Source organism: Xiphias gladius, chromosome 10 (genome assembly GCF_016859285.1).
Source record: "Xiphias gladius isolate SHS-SW01 ecotype Sanya breed wild chromosome 10, ASM1685928v1, whole genome shotgun sequence".
Lineage (NCBI taxonomy): Eukaryota > Metazoa > Chordata > Actinopteri > Istiophoriformes > Xiphiidae > Xiphias > Xiphias gladius.
In genome coordinates, this window is record NC_053409.1 from 22,060,056 (window position 1) to 22,083,856 (window position 23,801).

At 42.5% G+C, this 23,801-nt stretch overlaps 2 protein-coding genes across 2 annotated transcripts; both read left to right on the top strand.

Moving 5' to 3' along the window:
* Positions 1-624: 624 nt before the first annotated feature.
* slc39a9 (solute carrier family 39 member 9) lies at positions 625-8,160 on the top strand. The gene is made up of 7 exons (XM_040137800.1): positions 625-1,219; positions 1,459-1,567; positions 3,081-3,284; positions 3,750-3,818; positions 4,222-4,307; positions 4,748-4,882; positions 5,218-8,160. Exons 1-7 carry the CDS (start codon positions 1,124-1,126, stop codon positions 5,449-5,451), a joined length of 933 nt encoding a protein of 310 aa, XP_039993734.1. The 5' UTR covers positions 625-1,123; the 3' UTR covers positions 5,452-8,160.
* Positions 8,161-10,571: 2,411 nt separating this feature from the next.
* On the top strand, positions 10,572-22,492 carry plekhd1 (pleckstrin homology domain containing, family D (with coiled-coil domains) member 1). Its single transcript, XM_040137857.1, has 13 exons — positions 10,572-10,726; positions 12,410-12,503; positions 12,714-12,803; positions 13,236-13,312; positions 13,751-13,842; positions 13,937-13,989; positions 14,606-14,700; positions 14,802-14,895; positions 16,012-16,238; positions 18,149-18,281; positions 19,934-20,078; positions 21,179-21,322; positions 22,126-22,492. Exons 1-13 carry the CDS (start codon positions 10,572-10,574, stop codon positions 22,281-22,283), a joined length of 1,557 nt encoding a protein of 518 aa, XP_039993791.1. The 3' UTR covers positions 22,284-22,492.
* The last annotated feature ends 1,309 nt before the right edge of the window (positions 22,493-23,801 follow it).

A 23,801-nucleotide genomic window follows, 5' to 3' on the forward strand; every position in this document is an offset into this window, starting at 1 on the left:
TATATTTTTCAGAGCTTTTTTGTGAGTACGTTCAGCTGTAGATGAAATGTATTGTTTTCTATGGACAATCAGCTCAGATAAATCTGGCCTTTCTTTTGTAAATTTTGATTTAAGAAGATAAAACTTAAGCAAAATAATAAACTAATTAATTGAAAGAGCAAGATTTCCTGTCGTAACCAGTGAATCAAAACAGTATATTTTCCTTCAGTAATGTAAATGGAGGGTATATATGATCAGTAAGGAATAATTCTAAGATATTTTTTAAAAAATATATATCTATATCAATGTACACACTTGCGTTCATGGTTCCAGATTTTAAAAAAATCTGAGGATTAAAGTTTCTCTTGTAAATGAATGACCACACCGGTAGCATTTATTTATGAAATGAGCAAAGTTTGAGGGTAAACTTAAGAACAGCAGTAGAAGGAAACAGCGAGTAACGTCCGATCCAATCAGTTTCTAAAGGTGGAGTTGACTGTGGTGAAATCCAGAAAATCAAGCACATCCTCCTCATTACAAGATGAAGGGTTTGTTTGTTTTTTTTCCCCCCAAACAAAATCAAATAAAGATGTTGTTCTGTTGTTTTAGACACGTGACGATCAACATGCGGATACTCCTCCTCCTCCACCGGCTCTCGCGGAGACGTGGCAGCAGGACGCGCGGATGAACCGTGACCCGGAAACACTCTTCCTTGGCACCAACCAAGAGGATGCTCGGTTAGCAACTTTTGTTAGCTGCTGACCAATTCGGGAAGTTGCAATATCGCCCTTGACAGCTGAATCTCGAAGGAGCGATGCGGGTTATCGGTTGTTTGCGGGCGAGGGGTTAGCGTTCCCGGCTTTTTAATTTGTGCAATTTGAGGTCCGGACAATTGCCGAAGCCCAGTTAGCTTAGGTTCGCTAAAGCCATCGAGGCCAGAGGCTGCAACTTCTCTGTTTGGTTAACGTGGATGTGTGGTAGCGGGCTGAACAGGACCAACAGCCATCGCCAGCCAACGACTGCTGTCCGGGGCATGCTGCTTAACTTGACGAGCACGAATCAAAGTCCGTGTTGAAAATAATAGGTGGACGTCGCCTTTGATGGTGTAGCCTAGCGGGAGATTCACCGAAGAGAGAGTGCAGCCATGGACGATTTTAGCTCCATCAGCCTGCTGTCTCTTGCGATGTTGGTGGGATGTTATGTGGCCGGGACAATACCTTTGGCAGTCAACTTTTCAGAGGTGAGTTTCCACCGTGCGAAGCTTTGTACAGGTGCGTCCCGGGAGCTAACTTTGTCAGTAGCCACGTTCCCCAATCCTAGTGAGGTAAAAGTTCACCTGTCAGTGCCTTTAAGCAGAAGCAAGGGTTGCACCATGAAGCATGCAGTGTTATCAGTGGACATTTTGTTTCTACGGGGGGCTGAGAGACAATGAGGCTGCCTTGTGCCGAGGCTCTGTTTGTGACTCTCTTGTTTCTCCAGGAAAAGCTGAAGCTGATCACTGTGCTGGGAGCAGGGCTGCTCTGTGGGACCGCGCTCGCTGTTATCATTCCTGAAGGGGTCCACGCACTCTACGAGGAAATCCTTGAAGGTAGAGTTCCCCCAAAAAGACTGGGGCGCCCGGGTGCAGTTCCATGAGGACTACCCACAGTTTGTCTCTTCTTCCGGCATAAATTGGGGAAAGACAGTTTTAGTGTCGCTAGAGGGGCCTATTTTTTTGGTGAACCTTGCTTTAGTCTGTAAAACATCAGAAAACAGTGAATAACGCCAACGTGCTGCAAAGTAGGGATATCTGGCAAACTTCACCCACCTCGAGGTGCGTGGAAAGGGGAAAAACTTTGACCGTAGAGTTGTTCAATGTATCACAAGTGCTGCTGGAGTTTAGAGCTCTGTTTAAAACCCACAGCAATGTCTTCAAGTGGCTTGTTTTGTCCAACCAACAGTCCAAAATGAAATGAAAAGATGTTCAATTTAAAAACATATAAACTAAATGTGGAAAAAATTCAGTTTCAGTCGACTAGATTTCACCAGGATTATCCGCTCGGTATCAGTACTGCTGTCCAGCTATTCCTGGGCACATTTATTAAAAACTAAATTAACATAGTTTAAACTGTACTGTTTGCACTTTCTGTTGATCAAGAGTACTGGTGTCCAGATTTCAGTTTGAAAGGATATAGATTACTTTTTTCCCCCTGTACACCTGTCCAGCTGATTCCAGATAATGCCACAGTAATACCAGACGGTGCTCTTGAACACAGCTCTAAGTATCAGCCTGTTCATTTATTCCATAAGTTACAGACGATACTTGCATACGTCTGTACTTTTCCGATTTCAGCATCGGTTTGTGGTTCTTGTCCTGTAAAGTCCTGTGATTTAAAATGATTTGAGAGTGGGTGTCCTGGTGGGCAAGAGGTTAAAGACGTTGACCGTGTCATTGAAATTTTTCTCCTTTCACTTTGTGTCAGTTCTCTACTGTATGTGATCAAAAAAAAGAGAGAAAAAAAAGCGCTTTGTCAGGGCTCCAGGCGCCTTCAGTAGTGCCGCAGGCCAGAAAGACTCCGGAAGAAAACTAAGAATAGAGCGTATTCACTCACCGAGCACTTTATTAGAAACACTTGTGCAACCGCTTATTCGTGCAGTTATCGAATCAGTCAATCATGTGGCGGCAGTGCAGTGCATAAAATCGTGCAGATTACAGGGTCAGGAGCTTCGGTGCAGGACTGTGCGGCCGACCAATCTGCAGAAATGACGTGGAGCAGAATCTCAAAGGGATGTTTCCAACATCCTGTGGAATCCAGGTCGAGAGGAATTGAGCGAAGCGAAGGGAGGCCCTACCCAGTGTCAGTATGTTGTTCCCAATAAAGTGCTCGGTGAACGTCTACAGATAATACACACATTTGCTTATGTAGACTGGAACCGTTTGAATCGTATTCAAACAGAGCAAAGTACGGTGAGAGATAAGTGCAACCAGTTGACGTCTATTTCTGTTATGCAACAAAATTTGTCAAACACAGATGTTTGTTTTGGGATCGTTTGCATAGTAACTGTGTCTAAGAGGAACGCGAGGTGGGTTTGTGATGGTCTCCTGACCCGTGTGTCTTCAGGTGGACACCACAGCCACGGCCAGGTTGGAGCCGTGGAGTTGTCTGAGCCAAAGGGTGAAGCGGAAGCCGCCCTTGGCGCCAGTGGGAATCATGAGCACAGTCATGAGCAGCTTCACGCCTGCATCGGAGTGTCTCTGGTCCTGGGCTTTGTCTTTATGCTACTGGTGGACCAAATAGGAAGCTCTCATGTGCACAACACTGAAGGTCAGTATTACAGGGGGCGACAAACGCAAAGATTAAAGCATCCAAAGGACTTGTTTCTTAGAAATTCCCAGTACCCAGGTCCCGATCGTCTTTGTGGAGACTTAGTTTGGGAAACATGGGGCTTGGCGACAGCAGCTTTGTCATTAGCCTCAACTAGTGCTAATGACGCTGGAAGAAAATTGTTTCCTGAAATACACCAAAAACGCCGCCAGACTGCTCAACTGCAAACTCTGTTTTCCTGGATGCACCCACGTTCAGCGCCAAACAATTTAAGAGCTCTTATCTGAGCAGCTAACGCTCTGCAAACCTTTTACAAAATCTGTGAGACCACACAGTTCTTACTCGGTGTGGAGATAACGATCTGTAATCACTGCTTGGTTCTACATTTATATATTTCTCGAACATATAATAATTGGTAATGACAAAGTTTTTTTTTTTCTGACTGGTTGTTTTTGTCTGGTTTAGACCCAGAGTCGGCAAGAGTCACCTCTTCAAAAATCACCACCACCCTGGGTCTTGTGGTCCACGCTGCAGGTGGGTTCGGGTTCATTCGCTGTCTCATGTCTCATGATGGTACTAGACTTACAAAACCGCTGCTGTGGCAGAGAATGGTCCTCTCGCCACTAGATTTGCTTATACAAAATGGACAATATAGGTGTGATCAGACAGATGTTGTGTTTGACTTTGTCTGAACATTTACTCAGATTTTCCGTTATTTGTTAAAAATGTTAGTTATTCTCTGGTGCAACTAAGTTCACTTGTTGATCGACAAGCGAACCTCACTGTGAATTGAGCCCGAGCATGGCTGTAATTTGGAAAATTCAAAATATCACTGCGATTTATTTAGTAAGTCTAAGCAGCAATAGGACTCTGTTAATGTGGTTGTACTAATGACCAAAGATTACACTTGTCTCGTTGACGCTGTCTTTGTCTCCAGCTGATGGAGTGGCGCTTGGAGCTGCTGCCTCTACCTCTCAGACCAGCGTTCAGCTCATCGTCTTTGTAGCCATCATGCTGCATAAGGTAATAGTGGCTCATGCCACGAACGGCAAACAGTTGTTTTTCAACATCCTTTTTCATACTTTAGATTTATTGAATACGTATATACCAATCAAACGTACGTAGCACCGGTAGAGCTGACACAAATAACTGTTTCGGGCAAAAATGCCAAACACTCAGCTGTTCCAACATCACATTCGTGAGCATTAGCTGCTTTTCCTCGTCTCTGATTTGGTTAGTGATCATTTTTTGAGTTTTACACTGTTTGACTGATAGAAAAAAGGCATATAGGAATTTGCGATGGGCACTTTTTACTATGTTCTGACAATTTATAGACCAAATGATTAATCGAGAAAATAATCTGCAAATTGATCAATAATTAAACATAATAATAATTTGCGCCCTAAGCAGCGGTACACCTTAACTGTGAAACTATGTGAGCTCTGCTGCTTTGTCGCCTGCAGGCCCCAGCAGCGTTTGGCCTGGTGTCTTTCCTGATGCATGCTGGTCTTGAGAGGAACCGCATCCGCAAACACCTCCTGGTCTTCGCCTTGGCAGCACCCGTCCTCGCCATGCTCACATTTTTAGGCCTCAGTCAGGTAAATATTATTACTTTATTATAACTGTGTTTTAACTTTGAAAGGTTAACCGGCCTGAGCCGAACCAGCTGTCATCTTATTAGACTGTGTTAAACAATGAAAAAGAACGAGCTTCCGTCAACTATGTCCGTGCTCTGTCTTGGAAAACCGCTGTGGCTGGGAAGACTTCGCGGTTCTCTACAAGAGCCATTTACAAGACATAAGATATGAAATGGTTCAACAAATGCATTTCATCAACATGTGATCCATCTGAGAGGAAATGCCTCTTCGGGGAACAAAATTTTTACCCAGATATTTTGCCTCACATTGTTCGTTTTTGTGTCTTCTACCCTCAGAGCAGCAAAGAGGCCCTGTCGGACTTCAACGCCACCGGCGTCGCCATGCTCTTCTCAGCTGGCACCTTCCTCTACGTGGCCACCGTCCACGTCCTCCCTGAGGTGGGGGGTGGCGGCCACAGTCACGCTCCCGCGGGAGGGAACGGGGGGAAGGGACTGAGCAAGGTGGAGGTGGGAGCTCTGGTGTTGGGCTGCCTCATTCCTCTGGTCCTGTCTGTCGGTCACCACCATTAGAACCACAGTTCAGGACGGATTCAAGACAGGTGTACAGGGGAAAGAAGCAGAAACGGAGACTGGAAACATTGTGGATTTAAATGTCTTATTGCTTGTCTGCCGATGGACCTCGTGGACCAGACTGGTGCTCGTTGCGGGGGGACATCTCGTGACCCCAAACTGAAGTTGAAACAGGGATTGAATAATGTTAGGGAAATCAGAGTTGTTGCAGTGACAACCAAGGCACACAACAATGCTTTTTTTTTTTTTTTCTCCTCCTGACGCTGGCAACGAAACATGGCACAGCTACTGTACGTGTCCATTTACGCCACCAGATATGTTGATCTTTTTTCTGAGAGGCCAGAGGACAGTTAGCCCGGTTCAATTAGATCACTGTGGAGTTTTCCGTGTTGCATTATCGCGCCTGTCCAAAGTCAGAGAGCCAACCCTGATTTCATTACGGTCATGTTTTGCTAGATGGCAGTTGCACAGTGAGATTTAGGTCGTCTTGATCAAGCTTGTGATATCGAGGAGGCTAAACTTCTTTTTATGTAATTGTACAGATCTCTTAGCAACAATCCCGACTGATTTGGACGAGTTTTCAAGTGCCATATTAGCAGGTTTGAAGCAGACCCCTAAAGAAACAGCGCCGCACGGACATTACAGTTTGTAGAAGACGTATCTTTCTAATTTTCTTAGCGACAGAGATCTTGTTCTCGCAGCCGACTATGAAGCAGGATGAGGGATCGGCGCAATTAACCAGCCAGATGCCCCTCACAGTTTTGGCTTTGGCTAGTGAGTTGGCCCGGCAAAGCGGAGGTTTATCCTGTTGTGACCAGCTGTTTCTTGGCCCGACGGGAAGCCGAGTTATGATGGATACTGATAGTGTGTTTCCTATAAAACCACATGCTTAGGTTTATGGTCCAGTCAGCTTAAACCCGAGCCCTGCATCCAGCCTCCATGTATCACAACAACATGTGTCACTTTTCTTTTACCTGAGCAGTTTCGGGACGTGTTGATTTCTGTTCTGTTTTACCTGGATAGTAATCATAGAGATTGCAGGAAAAAAATCTGTATAGAATTGTCTTAAGTGGCTTTGATCTATAGAGTGTTAACGTAGCTTATTTAGAGGTGGAGGGTTATTTCAGTAGGTGTGAATGAATGAATGACTTGCCTTTATAGAGGTCATTAACTGGATGAACTCGTGTAGGGACCATTGGCTCAGGAGGACAGACATATTACAGACTTTGTGAGAATTCGAACAGACCTTTTTTTTTTTTAATTTTTTTTTTTTTTTTTGAGTTACTTTGATCCTCACTAATTAATTATACCTGAGCAATAATTGTAAAAAAAGTGAAACTGGGGCAAAGTCACTTCTTTTTTCAGGAGTGCAGCTGAGTTTGAAATGGGTACATACGGTTTGCCTTCATCTTCAAAGCACCTGTTGATCTTGATTCACATATCAAGATCCGTCAGACGGATGCTCCTGAACGCAGCCTCGCCCCGACATCCCTGTCTCTGCTCCATTAAAAAAAAAAATGTTAACCGGGTTGATTAATTAAAATCTAAGTAGGCTGCTCCCTTTTCTATCAGGACGCACGGATAATGCGAGCGTCGCTGTGCCTGCTCACAGCAGAGCTCGTGTGTATGTATATGTGTGTATACTGTACAGAGTAACTTCTTCCTTCCACAATCTACCACGATCTCTTGTGTGAGATGCAACTGCTTACTCACACATACATTTTTATTTTTTTTGATTTGAGTTTTTTGGGCATGGGCGGACTGTTGTTTGCAGTACAGACACAAGGGGCAACAGACAGCCTGAGGAGTCTCTGTTGTATGTACAAACTTAATGGGTTTTACACTCTCATCGTCAATTACTTCATACTTCTACGACGAGAAGAAACTCGTCGTGATGTTTTAGCTTCTTTGCGTGAATGCGAGAGGAAAGTGGTGGGTCGCGTGCAGACCAGCAGCTGCATGACTGTTCTGTGTTTTTTACGGAACGCTGTAAATGTAAGACAAAAGGGAAAAACACAACACAGTGTTGCTTTACGCCCCGGGCATGTTGGCGGACAGCCCCATTATGTGCAATTCCATCTTTCTAACCAAGAAATCAGAATCGCTGCTTAGATGTGGCATTTACACGTTTTCCACCCTTACGACAAAAACCATTGAAATGAATCCACGGTTCGCTGGTATATGTGATTATTTTCATTATTTATTAACCTGCTGAATGTTCTTTCGTTTAATAGTTTGATCTAAAAAATAATGTCAGAAAATTGTGAAAAATGGTCCAAGGTGACGTCTTTGAATGTCTTACTTTGGTCCTAAAACCCAAATATTTCCAGTTTACTATCATACAAGTCTAAGAAAACTGGAAAATTCTCTCATTTCAGAAACTGGAACCTTTGAATTTTTATTTGAAAAATTACTTAAACAATTAATCAACAATTTTGCTAATTGATTAATTTCCCGTTGCTCATATGTGTTATGTGCATGATTAACCAAACTGCATTTATTAGGAAATATGCCTTTAAAGCCCCTGAAAATTTGGTTTCAAATCTGAAGTATTTCCTTATAAGATTAAATATTCATGACTAAATAAGCAGCAATCAAAGTTAAAGTCAGGGGAAAAAAAACATTCCTCAGCTTTCATTTATGAAGAGTTTAGCATCAAAAACTCAAATAATCTTCTTCATCAGGACTGTGTGGGCGCAGGATGATCAGATTTGACTGACAGTGCTGGAAAATAAGCCAAAAACCCCACGTCAAAGACACAGACGAAAAAACACACAATTTTAAAAACTCTCGTGTGAAATAACCAAAAAATGTTCCAACTCTGGCACTAATTATAAAAGTTGAACAATAATATAAATTGAAATTAAAATGTGGTTTGGTAAGTTATCGTTCATAGTGCGCTCAGCGGTGGGCACAAACATTTCGCTGTCCAGAGAAAACCAATGTATCGATGAACTGAAAGATTAAGTTTTGTGATGCGGGTTGAGAACGTCATACTCTTCTTCACGAGTAACGTACCACCGGGTTAACAAAGCGCGTCAGTGCCTTCTCTGGTTGAAAGTTTCAGGTCCGCTGCACCCGTAACCACACCCGCCAGGGATGTCCCGGGGTCCTGGAGTTTACCCGTGCATCGCTGCAGCAAGGTGGGAAGTTCCAGTACGGGAGGTCGGCAAAAACAATATTTTCAGGGGCTGTTAATTTACTTCATAGACTTACCAACTAAATAAATAAAACCCATTGGAATATCTGGAAAAAAGGGTATCAGAAAAGTTGAAACAGGGCTGTTTTCCTTCGCTCCAGAAAAGTTCATGTTTTTGGTGATACGTGGTTTTCACAGTGACAGGGTTCGTACAGTTTAGTTTATGTTTCGGGACAGGAATAATGTTTAGACTGGTTTGTGAACATATATCACCGTGTTTACTGATATAGGTAAAGGTGTTTTTATCGAATGAGTTTAAAGGTGCATCCTCAGATCCTGACCAGTCAAAATACTGGACTACCTGTCCTTCAAATTAAAATGATGTAAACCTGCCCAGAGCAAAATTTGCAATGTGTGTCAGGTCAAATACTCAAAACTGGCCTAACTCTTAAGATTCGTAGTGGTTGTTTGGCCCATTATAATGAAGTCCGTAGTGTTTCGTCGGAATATTTTTAAAATGCAGTTACTACTCACATTCACATCATTTTCACAATGCCTGTATGTAACATCTTTGATCATGTCTATAAATAAGAAAGTGTTCTTCAGAAGCTCTTTAAACTGTACGGTAGTTTAACTAGTGAGTGTTAACTGGACCTATTCCTGCGTACAAACAAAAAGAGAGAGGGATGATGGCACATATTGGGGCTGTTTGGAGGTTTCACTCTCAGTCGGGAGAGTTTTAGGATCAGGTTCATGTTTGTATTAGTTTCGGTTGGGGTAGGTGTGTCTTTTATTTTATTTTTTATTTTTCTGTCATTCCAGACTTGAGTCTCGCCTTATTTCCATGTTTTTGATTGTGGAGTTCAGTTGTAAAGCAATGTGTTTTATGACGACTAAATTAAAGTTTTTTTAACTGGTGAAAATGCCGGGGTATATTGTGATGATTTAAGCACGTGTACGGTCAGAAATGCAGCAGCTCGGTAACATGTCTGTGTTAGCGTTTTCCCCAGATTTCGAAAGAAGGAGCTAAGCCTTAACATCATCAGCTGTGGTTTTAATGCACTTTATGTTGGTTTATTGACAGCAGTTCTTCCCACATATGAAGTATTTGTCTTGTATTCATCAAGGTAAGAATTTATAGAGTGTTAATGTTACTTTTCGTCACATTTCTAAATAAATTATGCAACTTTTCTCTTGGATTAAATGTTTAAACATTTAATTTCAGAGGCTTTTTCTACCCTGACAGGATATTTTACTCATGCAAACCGGAAAAAAAAAAAAAATGCCTGCACGCTCATGCACTTCTCTGTTGAGGCTGAGCTGTTAATATCTTTCTAATCTGCTGTCCATCCACTCCGACACATGTTCTGTAAATTGATCTGATGCACACGATGCCAAAGCTGCACGTCAGCCACTCGGACTCTCCATCCTCTTTACTAGAGAGTGGCGCAGCCACGCCTCTGCCGCATATGTTCTCCTGATTCACTACGGCCGGACGGAGGGACCGGAGAGTTCATACCTGCCAAGAGCTGGAGACTGCTGCGTTCTGCGAGTACAGTAATCTGAGTAACGGCTTTTACTGGCTGGAATGTACTGACCCGGGTTCAGACTTAGCAACTCAGTCCTAAAGCTTCCTTCCCTCCCCCATCGCCGCCCAGCCACTTTCTCTCCGTCATCCCTGATTTCATCTCTGCTGTACTTTGCAGTCAGTCTGCTTCCAGCTGATGAACGTATTGGCAGCTGCATCATTCCACCCTGCTGAGTTATTGGAATTTGTTCACTGCTTTTCCTGCTTTGTACTGAAGCCGTCCCTGCAGCTGTACATGCACTTCTATGTGTGTCTGTTATCGGGTGATACTTGGCTAATTGTTATTGACTGACTGTATTTTTTTTTTTTTAATCTATTGATAATTTTTTTGGGGGTTTTTTTTTTTTTTTTTTTTTTTGGCACCACCTCCCAGGGCGAGGGAATCCAGAGAGGATGTTCTCATCGTCGTCCAGAAACACTCTGTTCTCGCCCTGGACGTCCATGGAGCAGTCGGACTCTGAAGCGCTGGACTTCAGCACCAAAGTGCAGCTGCACGGCGTGCTGTGGAAGAGGCCCTTCGGACGGCCGTCGGCCAAATGGTCCCGCAGGTGAGGCTGAGATGTGCCCTCTGTCTAAGGTCATTTTTATCTCGCAACTTCATGACGAGCATCATATGGTCATTTCTGTTGGTGGGGATAAAATTCTGCCTTCATAGAGCTTATAAAACCTTTTCAAAAGCTTGTGGATGAAGATCAGGGTAAGCCTGGAGGAAATCAGATTTTTCTTTAGTTCGTAAAAAGTTGCCCTTTTGGAGGTTGAAGTCTTCCCTCTGACGGCAACAAAATGCTGATCATTCTCAGTAGCTGGTTGGCTTTTTCTACCAATAAGTGTTAAAGAGCAAACAAAAGGCTATTATGTTCTGCAATATGTTTGACAAGAGTTCAGAAAACCTAAATTGACTATTCTTTGACACGACACGTAGGAAAAATCCTTTTTCCACTGTCTAGAGAGCAGAACAATTTAATTTGCTTTATAGCCGTAGTTGGAAACATCTGTAGTGATTTTGCTCAAAGAACAATGTCACGAATCACAGAAGTTTACGGCAGTACCTTAAGTTCCTGATGGAAACAGTTGATAAAACTTGTAGCCATGGCTGACTGGATCTCTGGTGTTGAATGATAAACATCTTTTCCCCCCCAAACTGGAAATCTGGTATTTTAAAACCCAACTGTTGACATGTTGTGTATTAGAGGATTGCTTTATATAACGACAGGATATTCTTACCCACAGTCGTTTTCACATCCCAGCGTCAGTATACCCAGACAGGAGTGTATATTTGGATGCTAAAATGCCTGGATTGGTACCTTATGTCAGGATAATGCTCTTAGTTTACATAACAGTTAAAACGAAAAAACACAGTGGATCCAGAGAGTCCATTTGCAGCGCGCTCTGTGTTACCTTTCCCGTTTGCTTGTGTCATCAAGGTCAAAAGACTTTGAATTTGCTCATTGGGTTTTCGGTGCCAAAGTGGAGACGGTCAGGCTCGGTGATTTAGTGCCTTTTGTTGCTATCACAGCTGTTTTACCCAAATTTGCCAACAAGTGTGATGAAATGCAGATTCGAGTGACCTCAGTCAAAACATAGCGGCATATTTAAGGACCGGAATTAATTTCGCACATAAAAGACCGGTTCGGTCGACGTGAAGCGCATGACTCGGCCTGTGAAAACGATATCTGCCATAACCAAATACTGGCCAATATATGGGTGAGGCTCTGTCTCGTTTCATTAAACGTTACGGTTGGTTGTTACTGTAACGTGCATTTAGACGGTGGCTTCCTCTGCCCTCTGCGTGAAAAAGCCACCGTCATGTAGAGCACAACATGCAACCGTAGCAGTAGATAAAGAACAAAAAGCAGCTTTTTCACAGGATGAACCGTGCGGGTCACTTGTTATTCAACCCCTCGACAAGAAGCAGCACACAGACGGGTCAGCTGCTACCGGGAACATTGTTCAAAGCCACAGAATAAGATGATTCAAAACCCCTTAAAGCTACTAAAGAGACTAAAACTGTGTGTCAGTGGGTTCAGAATAAAAAAAAAAAAATAAAAAAAATCAGACGCTCAGAGCAAAAAAGCAGACTAAGGTGGACTTTGGTGTACTCACTGCGGCAGCGAATTATCATACAGGTTATCTTCTCATCGGATTTGTATTGAGAACATCAGCAGACGTTGGTGCCTTTCAGCCCCGCAGGACTGACTCACTGCTGCTTTGTTGTCTTCCCCGGTACCAAGATTCTTCATCATCAAAGACAGCTTCTTGCTCTACTATGCGGAGAGCGAGAAGAGAAACTTCGAGACCAACAGGTACTTCAACATCCACCCCAAGGTGAGCGGCCGCATCTTCTCTGGTGAACCAGTTGTGGTTGTTTTCTTAACTTGACGCCTGTCTGCACGTCGGGAAATTTAGGTGAAGAATTATGTGTTTTTCAAACTTTTAGCCATTATAAACAGAAAGATTGTACCTGCGGTAATTATCCAGAAACATACCAACAATATCACCACAGTATACAACAGTGTGACGTGTTTTCTGTCTCAGGGAGTTATTCCTTTGGGAGGATGTGTGGTGTCTGCTAATGAAGACTTGGGGATGCCCTTTGCCATCGTCATCAACCTGGAAGATTTCACTGTAAGAACATGGCCTCCTCGAACATTTCTCAGCCTTGCAGAGGTTTAAAATATCATTTTTAAGACAGGTGTGGGCATAAAGTTGCAGACAGACAACATTTAACACCGAATGTATGCAAAGAAAAGGCAACGTAAAATGAATCCAAAGACATGAGTGAGTTCATGACAGCTCAGAGGCAATAGTCCTGTAGAGCCAAGCTGAAATGGCCCTTCCTAAATTGTACTTTTATAACTGTAATAATGTGAGGAATCAGCTTAGTCCTGCCACAAATGGGACACACAAATGGAGGGAATTTAACGGCACACTGGGACACGACCGAGTTACTTCCCCTTTTACTTTCTTTCTCTCGCCCAAAGATAGAAATCCACTGTCTATTTCACAGCCCGTTACTGACAAGATGCTGATGTAAAATGTTGTATATCTGTCCCCAAGGGGACCATAGTCCTGGCTGCTGAGTCTGCGGAGGAGCAGGTCCAGTGGATGGAGATGCTCCAGGAGTCAGGGAAAGTGTGAGTGTTCGATGACACGCGTTCTCCTTTCAAATGCTGCTCTTCTGAAGCCGATCACACATACGGCACAGGAGATAACTCTTATACCACACCGCACCATTCTGGTGTGATGGGTTCTTTCTTTGCAGAAAATTAAGCAGTGTGAGTCTTGCCAAAGTCATCCGTGTTCAAATCGTACACAGAGACTTTAAGTAGTATATGTGGCAGCTATAGGCCTGATGCGAACAAAACTGTCGCGGTAGCACACTGTGTAGCGTGTAACCGTGTCGGTTCTGTAACAGCCAAGGCAGGAGCGTTTTGGGGAATTTCTTGAGAGACTGCTCCCTCCCTCCATAAGCTGCAGCCTTGCAAAAATAATGGGGGGCAGTTACTTGCATGATGTTCTAGCTCCGCCAATCACCCCTTGGTTTTGTTGAAATGAATGTGTTGGACCCACAGCACGTGGAAGAACGCCCAGCTGGGGGAGGCCATGATCGAGAGTCTGGAGGCTCAGGGGCTGCAGCTGGCTAAGGAGAAGCAAGAGTATCTGGGTAAACACTGGGGAGCGTCGCCAGAATAAATGAGCTCTCTAACAACAGCAGGTTCTGTGAAATGCTTTTTTTGTTTTTGTTTTTTTTCCACCAGATAAACTGATGGAAGAGACTGAGGAGCTTAGTCATCAGAGGGCACAGAGAGAGGTGAGACATGTTTTAGTTGTTGAGAGAGATTTTTGAGCATGGAACAAAAAGATTAGAACTTGTATGTTGAACTCAAATCATCATTCAGATAGTCATTAACTTTTGGCTGCAATTATTATTATCATTGATTACTTTTCTTGATTTTGTTCTGCCCAAGCAGCAAAACCCAGACGTTCAGTTTAAATTGATATAAAACAGAGAAAGGCAGCAAATCTTGCCATTTGAGAGGCTGAAAATGGAGTTTTGAAAAGTTTGGAAGTGAAAATTTGTTCGAAAAATGATTTAAATGTACTTTAAATTTAATCGACCATCCAAATTGTTCCAAATAATTCTCTGTCAGTCAGCCAGTTGATTCATCGATTCACTGTTTCAGTTCTATTCGTACGTTGTCACTGAATCTTTTACCTTTTAATATTTAGGTATTAAAATACAAGATCCCTCACACTGCTCTTGTAAAGCAGATCTTTTTTTTTTTTCTTTCTGCCAACTAATATTTTAGTTCATCATTCAGTTATGGGGCTCTGCAATAACAACGAGTATGATTCTTCATTTTAATAATCAGTAAAATGTTCCTACATATGCACTGTAACAGTTGTGTGTGTGTGTGTGTGTTTAGGAGTTGGAGCGTCTGAACCAGGTTCTGGAGGAGGAGAAAATGAAGTTTGAGGAGGTGCTGCTGGAGCTGAAGGCAGAACAGGAGCAAATTAAACTGTAAAAACTCAGCTCTTGTCTGTTTATGTTTGCCAGCACTGATCCTAGTGTAGCAGCCTGTAAATCCACGTGATTTGTTTTCTGTTGGGTGCTGATGGCAGAGACCTGGACGGCACAGCTCAGTCCCTGAAAGGTGTCGAGAGTGAAAAAGAGGAACTGAGCACCTTAACGGTCATGCTGCAGAAATCCATCGAGGTACGTAAGGTCGCGCAGAAGCTCTTTGTCCGCTCATGCGCAGATACTCCTCCACGACGAGTTGGGAAGGACACCGGTGCTTGATTCATGTAATGTTACAGCTGCTGATATGAGCCCTTTAAAATTGATGTTCCAGTTACCCGGCTGATATAACAAATTGGACATTGATGAAATTCTGGGATTATCGCCAAGGTGAAACAACTTCAGTCAGAAAGAACTGAGAAAAAAAAAATCTGAACTCTGAGATTATAAACAAAAATCAAGAATTAACGAAATAGTTTGACATTTTGGGAAAATGCTATTTTCTCCCTCGCCAGACGTTGAATGAGACACTTTTTTTTTTTTTTTAACTAATTTTTGTACAGATTGTAAAAACAAGATATAACATGTTAATTAGTGAGGATTTTGTTACCTTTGGACAGAGCCAGGTCAGCTGTTTCCTCCTGTTTCCAGTCCCTATGCCAATATTTATCATATCTAACAGACAGACATGAGAGCTCAGTGGATCTTCTTATCTAACTCTCAGCGAAAAAGAGAATATTTCCCCAAAACTGTTCTTTTAATGCAAAGAATAATGACTTTTTTAAAAGTCAGAATATTAAGATTAATCCCAGATAGGTTTTTCTTCAGGTTTTTGCCTAATTGTCCTCAGACAGAAACCTTTTTTTTCTTTATAAAATTTAGTTTTTACAAATGTAATAAATGATCTCGCAGTATGTGTATACTGTTGATAGTAAAACTAAAATTCTAAATCAATCTCTCATGCATTCACAGATTTGGATTTTAGTTGAAAAGAAATGAAAATGTATGGAAACAAACATTTGTGATCAGAGTAAAGGGCTAAATTTTAAGAACTTTAAACCTTCCTTTTAATTTGACAAAAAAACAAACAAAAAAAACAACTCGAGGGTCCATTTACATTCTGGCCTTTTCCGGCAAATTCAACAGCAAAGCCAGGAAGTGGACCTTGAGTTAAGATTTTAACTCAACTTCCCGTTAATGTCATTAATTAAACACGAGATGTTATGACATTATACTTGCAATACGCAGCACTATGCTCCCCATTCTAGACTGAGACAATTCAGCGGGACCTGAATCCCTTGCTCTGTCCCTCAGGAGCTCTCGCAGGAGAAGCAGCGAACCCTTGAGCTGCTGGGGGCGAAGGAGCAGGAGGAGAAGGAGGCGGCGGAGGAGGCGGCCGCGGCGGAGGAGAGCTCGGAGGCGACGTGCAGGAACCCTGAGGACGGCGAGGAGCTCGGGGACGGAGAGCTGCTGCAGGACCTGCGACACATTGAGGAGCAGATGAAGGTCCTGCTGAAGGAGAAGGAGCAGGCTGACGAGAAGTGAGTCGAGTTTTAGTTTCGGCTTTAGTTTAGACCTCAGAAACAAACCGATGTCCGTACATCAGACTGGGATTACTTGCACAGCACTGTTGTACTCAGTAGTCAACATACTGTGTTTTTTTTATTCCTCAAATTATATCATAGGTTACATGGTTCGTTGCAGGTTTAAAAAAATAATAATTTGAAATATTTTAATTTAGTACATCATCATCAAGATAAAAACACAGCTGTTTACTTGAGTTCCTGAAGACTTTCTGACTGTGTTAATATACATACTGTATAATTGTCCTGGTCCAATGAGAAACTCCGATTACCCTTTGTCCAACAAGATCCCAGTAATCCTGCTCCACATGATTATCTAGTAAGAATGCAGAGTAATACTGTACATTCGAGATCTAGAATGCGATTGGGTTTTGGCATCCAAACGCTCGGGCCCTTCCAGGGGAACCTCTATGCTAATGGCGCAGAGGATGTAGCTGCCAGTGGAAATGTGCATCGATCCCTAAACAGCCGGCCTGGTAATCAGCACCAGTAAGTGGAATATTACAGGCAGCTGTTATTGACAAGGCAGCACTAATGTTCTGCTGCGATCACGGAAATAAACGACTCACCACGTTATGTGTCCGTGAGCTCTGTCTTCAGTTTCCAGTGACAGACACAGCTGGGTCGTGTGGACAAAATGCAGCATAATCATATAGAATAACTTTGCATGTTGACTCAATGCTATGATACTTCTCGAGGCAGTTGAGTTGTAGTTTACACTTATTTCTATTGGAAACATGTTTATTCAATGATGCAGTAACAATGAATTTAGTATAAAAACATGTTTTCCACTCAACAATATAATGCAAAGATACAACAGCACAGTGTGCAAACTATTATATAAATGAATGACATTCACATATGTTTCATGTCTCAACTTGGGATGAATTTTAGATAGTTGTCGCTCTGTAAATCAGATTTTTGCACTTTCAGTCATATCGCGATGAAAGAATATATCAAACTATAACAAACGGAATAGATTATAACGCGGTTTTATTGTCCGTACAACATGGAAGTTTGTCTGCTGTATCTCATTATGTTCACAAAAGAACAACAGAAGAATGAAGTGAAGATTGTAACTCAACTGGCAGACATTCGGCTTAAGTTGGCTTAAGAATCAATAAAAGATGTTTCAAACATCATGGACACTCAAACCAATAAAGAAACATGAAATGAAATTAAACATAAAGCAATAGTTAGACATTTTGGGAAATATGCCTATTGGCTTTCTGGCAGAGAGTTGAATCAGAAGATCGATACCTCTCACATGTCTGTCCGTTAAACATGAAGCTACAGTCAGCAGCCTGTTAGCTTAGCTTAGCATGAAGACTGGAAACGGGGGGAAAAGACTTGGCCTGGCTTTGACCAAAGAAAAACAAAATCCTCTAAAGCTCACTAATTAACATGCTATATCTCATTGTGGTAAATTCTGTTTCACTGTATTGACAGAAAGCTAAGTGTTTTCCCAAAACTATTCCTTTAGGTGTCTCACAAATGCAAAATGTCCGATGTTATGTACACAGACAACTGGTCGCTTTGAGATAGAGTTCTGTGGTTCCTGTTTTAACCTTGAAATGACACCACAGGTGTGTGTGTGTGTTTGTGTGTGTGTGCATTCATCATCTGTGTCCTTTAGAGCTCAGTGAGCACAGCATGGCGCCAATCTATTTCGTCCTGCCTGCGAAGGGCAACTTTGACAGAAACGATGATGTCTGAAAATTTCTGCAACACAACGGCATGAGTTTGATCTTGTGGGCTTTTTTAAAAGGGTTTAAAAAGGAATTCAACATTAAAATCATCCAAAATTGTAGACATTTCCACTGGGAGACGGACGATGCATGATGTTCTCCATGCATGTTGTCGTTCAGGCTCAGGGAGAACGAGCAGCGGGCCAAGGTCCTGCAGCAGGAGAGGGAGTATTACTCGTCTCAGGCCCGGACACTGCAGCAGTCTCTCTCCCAGCTCACCGTGGACAAGCGGCAGACCGAAGCCGAGCTCAAGGTAACACAGCACGACTCCGCTGCTCTCGCTCCGGAGCAACTGAACGCTGCTCAAAGGCCGGTTCCGAGGTCAGCACCTTAATCCGCTGCCGTGGGGTACGTCTTTAAAGATGTAAAGTAAAAGCGTACGGTCAAATGATGAAACCCAAGCTCATCAAATTGAAATGGGTTAAACGGGCCTGTTTAGGTCATCTAGTTCAGTTTCAACCTCTACGTGAAATTACTCACGCCCAACAGAGTTTTCATTCAGTGTCTTTGATCGTATGTACGTATACATACAGAAACTTTATGGGGCCCGACCTGTAACCGCTGTGTGACTGCTGCTGTATTTGACTTAAAGGCCCTTTGGAGATGATTCCCCTTGTTTAGGTTGATTGGACCTCCTGTCAGTTCCGTCTGACATCTCCCCGACTCTTACGTTAGCTGGTTCCAACCGATAGGGCAGGACTAATTACACCTTTTTTTATACTTCTTAGTCCGAGAGGTCTTTGACTCGCCACCTGCGCAGAGGTTTAATGAGCCACCGCAAGCCTTTTAAAAATGACTGAAGGGATTTGGTCACCATACTTTGTAATTTGCTTTACAAACTTTTACTGTAATGACAGCTGGTAATGGGCGACGTTTACATGCATTACAGTCAACAACAACAACAACAATAATGATCGTTCATGCAAGTGAGCCATCGTCCCCAAAACCAGGGTCGTGGAACTGGCGAAATTAAAGTCTTTTACACTACAGGTCGACGGAGAGATCCTTCAGCGCTTTTCAAGCCTTTTGATCCAAAAGTAGTCTTTTTAAAATACCCTCATGTGGTAGTTTTTAATCGTAGAATTTAAGCTCCTCCTCAGGTAAAACCAGAATTCCCTCCAGAGTTCCCAGAAAAATACAGAACACATGATCTCACTGTCTTCAGTGGATAGCCACGGCCCTGCTGGGACTAATAGATAGTTGTTTCTTTATTATTTGGTTATCAAATGGGCTCATCCACTCAGATTTAAAAAAAAAAAAAAAAAAAATCAGGTCTATGATACCTTCAGTTGCTTCGCTGCAGGTCTTCCTCCTTTATCACTCTGATGACCTGAATCTCTCTGGCATGAAGAGCTAATTCACACTTACGGGAACAAAAATGAGCAAAATACCCAAACGTGGACCTGCTGGTACCGTAAATAATACGCTCTCAGCAAGGTTCTACAGGCTAATATTCATATCAATTATATTTTTGGACTAAAGCCAACAATCAGTATTTATTCTGTAAGTGTAAATTCAGCTTTGTCATATTTAAATCTATGTTTTCGGTGTTTCCCCGAGCATATTGTTCTTTGGAGCGTTGAAAAGCCTGTACAGCTGCTTTCAGTTCATCATCTGACACTAAAGGTGTCCATTGAGATCCGGACAAAGTGACGTGTCTTTAGCTGAGTTGGTTTTCCTGATACCAAAAGCCTCAGGAGACAGTTTTAATCTGATATCCTCAGCTTTTCTCCACTATATCAGCAAGGGGAAACGTGGACTGATTGATATCTGCCTATAATTGAACTGTACCCACAAACAGATACATTATACTGATCTTACCTAGTTGGAAGTCATCTTGCCAGAGTAGTTTTTTTTTTTTTTTAAACAAAAACAAACATTGTGTGTTTCCATTGTGTGTATCAGGCCGAGATAGAGTCGCGGGTGGAGCTGGAGAAGAGGCTGAAGCAGGCTGAAGAGGCTCTGCAGGACCTGGAGAAGGGCCTAAACTCACTGGAACGAACCAAAGAGAGAGACGAGAAGATGAAGGGGGATGTGACTCAGCTGAGGAGTGAGTGCTTTCGCTGACGCCCTCCTATCTGAATGTGGGAGACCCAGTATGTGCTGCAAGATTGTATTTGGTTCAGTGGGAGCTGTAAAATTGAATGAAGACGAAAATTGGATTACACAGTCAGGCAAAATTCGGGTCACATTTTTGTCTGCCAGAATATTGTATGGAGTTGGGTGTAAAGTTGGTGCCTGTAGAGATTTTTATCAGTATCTCCAAGTCAAATACGAATCTTTCTACTTCAGCATATTTACTCACATGTAAACACACTTAAACACAGCAGAGATTTGCAGTGTATAATCTGATCTGATGTCACTTTGTACTGCTGTGCGACTGCCTCCCTCTGGATAGAACGTGTATCACATGTTTATTTTCATATAATATCACACTTGACCTATATCAGTCCACGATGATATAGATATATCGTGTGTGTGTGTGTGTTTGTTCATGTTCTTTGTGAGGGATCCTTCAGCGTTCGAGAAGATAAAACACAAAATTTCGATTTTTGAGTTTTATGTTCTATAAATTATCTCACAAGAAATAATCTCAATTAAACACTGTAAGAATTGACTCTGGTCAACTTAATATTATCACTTATTATCTCTACATGTCATTGAATCAGGACCCGATGTTTTAATGTTGAAACATAGCGGTTCACTGTTCTTTTGTAACAGTGAACGACAGCAAGTTGATATCTGTTACCAGAGTCTGTTTTGTTCTCGTTATAACACAACTAACATTTTGACTCAATTGGATCTGTCACAGTAGAAAAAGCACAGCTGTTACTAATAAGAAGAACAATGGCCCTGTTCTACTCAAGTGTCCCAGGAAACCGTGACAGCGTGACAGCGAGCCAGCATGAGCAATACCAGGACCCTGAAACTGAAGCAGCTACATGGAATCGGCCATCATTCGTTTTATTATTTACATCTGTTTTTCCTTCTGTGACATATCAACATGTCTTCAGTAAGGAAAAGCAGCAACCAGTGGGTGACGGCGGTTAAATTTGTGGCTCTCTGGTATGGCATTACATGAAAATGTAAAGGGACACTGAGCACCCTGTATATATGATGCGTATATGCTGTGTGTTTGTTTATATCCAGGCTTCTTTGAGGAGTGTATCTGTGCAGCAGAGATCGAGGCGAAGCTTCCAGCGATAATGAAGAACGCTGTGTACCTCCACAAAGCTGCTGCTCGCAGAATCAAGAGCTGCCGAATCCAGAGGAGAGCCTCCAGACGCCACTGGTGTAAGTCTGGACTTCACGCGCTGTAACCGTCGGGACAAACGCAGCCCGGCAACATTCATATGTGAATCGCTGAATCCAGCCGTGCTCCCAAGGACCACATCAAAACGCTGGTTGAGCCGTTTGCCAGTGCACAGAGTTTAGATGGTTAGATGGTGTATCAGTCTACGTATAAGTCATGTTTGTTCATTTCTAAAACCAAGTAACGGTCTGCCTGAGGGTTTGTGACTGTCAAGATCCATTTGCTGTTATCGAAAGCATGTTGTGTTAAATTTTATGTAAGAACTGTGTTATTGATTTAAAAAACAAAAAAAGAGGTTCTTATTATTAGCATGAGAAGCAGTTGATGTAATAGCACTAGCAGTAGTATTGTTAGTTCTTGGCGGGGATATAGTAGCAGTAATTGTGGTGCAGTTGTGGTATGTAGATGAGTGTTATTAACACAGTATGTCATCAATTTGTAATATATAGGGCTCCAAATGTCTTCAAGTTACTTATTTTATCCGACCAACAGCCAATAGTTAAAAATATTCAAATTACAATGATATAAAAACAGAGAAAAGACAAACATTGTCACATCTGAGAAGCGGGAACCAGAGAAAGTTTGGCATTTTTGCTCATTAAATGACTAGAACAATTAATTAATAATCAGAAACGCTGTCTATGAATTATCTGTTGATTGACTAAGCGATTCATCTGATCTGATCAGCATCAGTATGTTAATTTATTCCTTTGTTACTCAATGAAGCCCCTGTCCTAAGCCCTCCATTAACTGTTGTTCTCCACATTTCACCGTCTCTCCGCAGTGAAACACTCCAAGTCCTTCGCCGTAGCCACCGTTGACGGCGGCAGCATGGAGGACCTGAGGGAGACGGCCCGACGACTGACCTCTGACAGCGGCTTCAGAGAGAGCGTGTACAAGATCATCGCTCGCAAGGACGCCACGCACAAAACAGAGGACTGAGAGTAGAGAGGGAGAGAGAGAGAGCGAGGTCACAGAGGAGATATGGTCCTTAGCTTTACCTCAGTTCGCACAGTGAGTGATGTAGAGATCCTGATCCCAAACCCACCTTTAAAATGTTGTAGATGAATGTACACTGAGATCAGTTTGATGGATTCTCCAGCCAGAGTCAAAATAAAGTGTAGCAGACAGACACTGACTTAAACCCATCATAAACCTTATATACAGTATGTAACAGCACTTGTTCTCTGTTCCCTTATGGACTGAATGGTTTGTTCCAGGAACCATAGAACCACGGGAACTAAAAGTCCCTGTTTGTGTTTCCATCGCCTCTGAAGAGCCCCAAAGACTGAGACCATCAGTCCATAGTCTCTGGTTCCTCTGGGAAAAGTTCTTGAACTGGAAATGACTAAAACGGTTAAAAGCCTTTCAGTTCCTGTGGTCCTGCACTTCCTGGAACCGATTGGGTGAAAGTGCTTAAAGAAACCTTCAGATTTGATTTGGCAAAGAGTGAGGATAACGTGATCTGAAATCCAATGTACCTCAGTGGTTTCCTACTCACACTACTGAATATTTGAATAACACCTTGAACATCTGCAGTGGTGGAAAGTAACTAAGTACATTTACTCAAGTTATATACTTGAATATAATTTTGAGGTACTTGCACATTACTTGAGAGCTACATAAGATCTGGGGACCTGTCAGCGGGGCCCGACCACTAGGTTGGGAACCACTGTATATAAAGTGGTTCGAACGGGCTCCACCTTGAGCAGCTGCAACAGGAAAATGTGTCTTACAAATTGATACATACACAAAAACAGAACTTTCGCTTCTTCCACCGCTGAACATTCAGGACCCCACCTGATAAGACGTAGCGAGGTCACCTGACGTTGAGAAACACTGTAACGCATGACGAGACTACACGGCAGACCATACAGTGATGTCTGTAGCCTTGTACCTCGGGTTTCTCGTGTTTTCACCATTTGCTGGAAAAACAGCACTACTATAAAAGATTTACGGTGTGTTTAGCGCATAGCAAAGACAGTGCAAATCCATCTTGAAAAATGTGTGTTTTTATTTTTCTGGCTTTGACTGTTTGCCCAGACTGTGTCCTTTTTCTTTAACAGAGGGTTGATGAAAACAGTGAACTCGCAGATGTGTCCGATATCATCCATGACCATTTCATTATTGCTACATGTGAAAATCTGTTCTTGACAAAACAACTCAATGTAAATCACGGAAGCAAGCAAATTACGATAATGTACAAACGTTAGGTAACTTAACACCAGAAATGATGCGGAAAAGAAGCCCACGTGTCACGGTAAGGTAAGAGGGAACATATAATGGACTGAACAGCATGCCTTGATGCTAATAAAGCTGTGTTTGAACCTTGTAAATGTCATTTCATTTGTGCAGGTCAAAGGCTGTAGGTTCATATCTGGGTTGGCTTTCTCAATTGCCCCTTCTCAGCAGCACGATACATGGCACTGTGACCAGTGGAAAGTAAATGCAAAAACTGTG

Coding starts and splice junctions, on each gene's coding strand:
- slc39a9 (XM_040137800.1), top strand. CDS start 1,124: ATGGACGATTTTAGCTCCATCAGCCTGCTGTCTCTTGCGATGTTGGTG. Junction 3,285..3,749: donor TCATGTGCACAACACTGAAG/GTCAGTATTACA, acceptor TGTCTGGTTTAG/ACCCAGAGTCGGCAAGAGTC. Junction 3,819..4,221: donor TCTTGTGGTCCACGCTGCAG/GTGGGTTCGGGT, acceptor CTTTGTCTCCAG/CTGATGGAGTGGCGCTTGGA.
- plekhd1 (XM_040137857.1), top strand. CDS start 10,572: ATGTTCTCATCGTCGTCCAGAAACACTCTGTTCTCGCCCTGGACGTCC. Junction 18,282..19,933: donor AGACCGAAGCCGAGCTCAAG/GTAACACAGCAC, acceptor TGTGTGTATCAG/GCCGAGATAGAGTCGCGGGT. Junction 20,079..21,178: donor GGATGTGACTCAGCTGAGGA/GTGAGTGCTTTC, acceptor GTTTATATCCAG/GCTTCTTTGAGGAGTGTATC.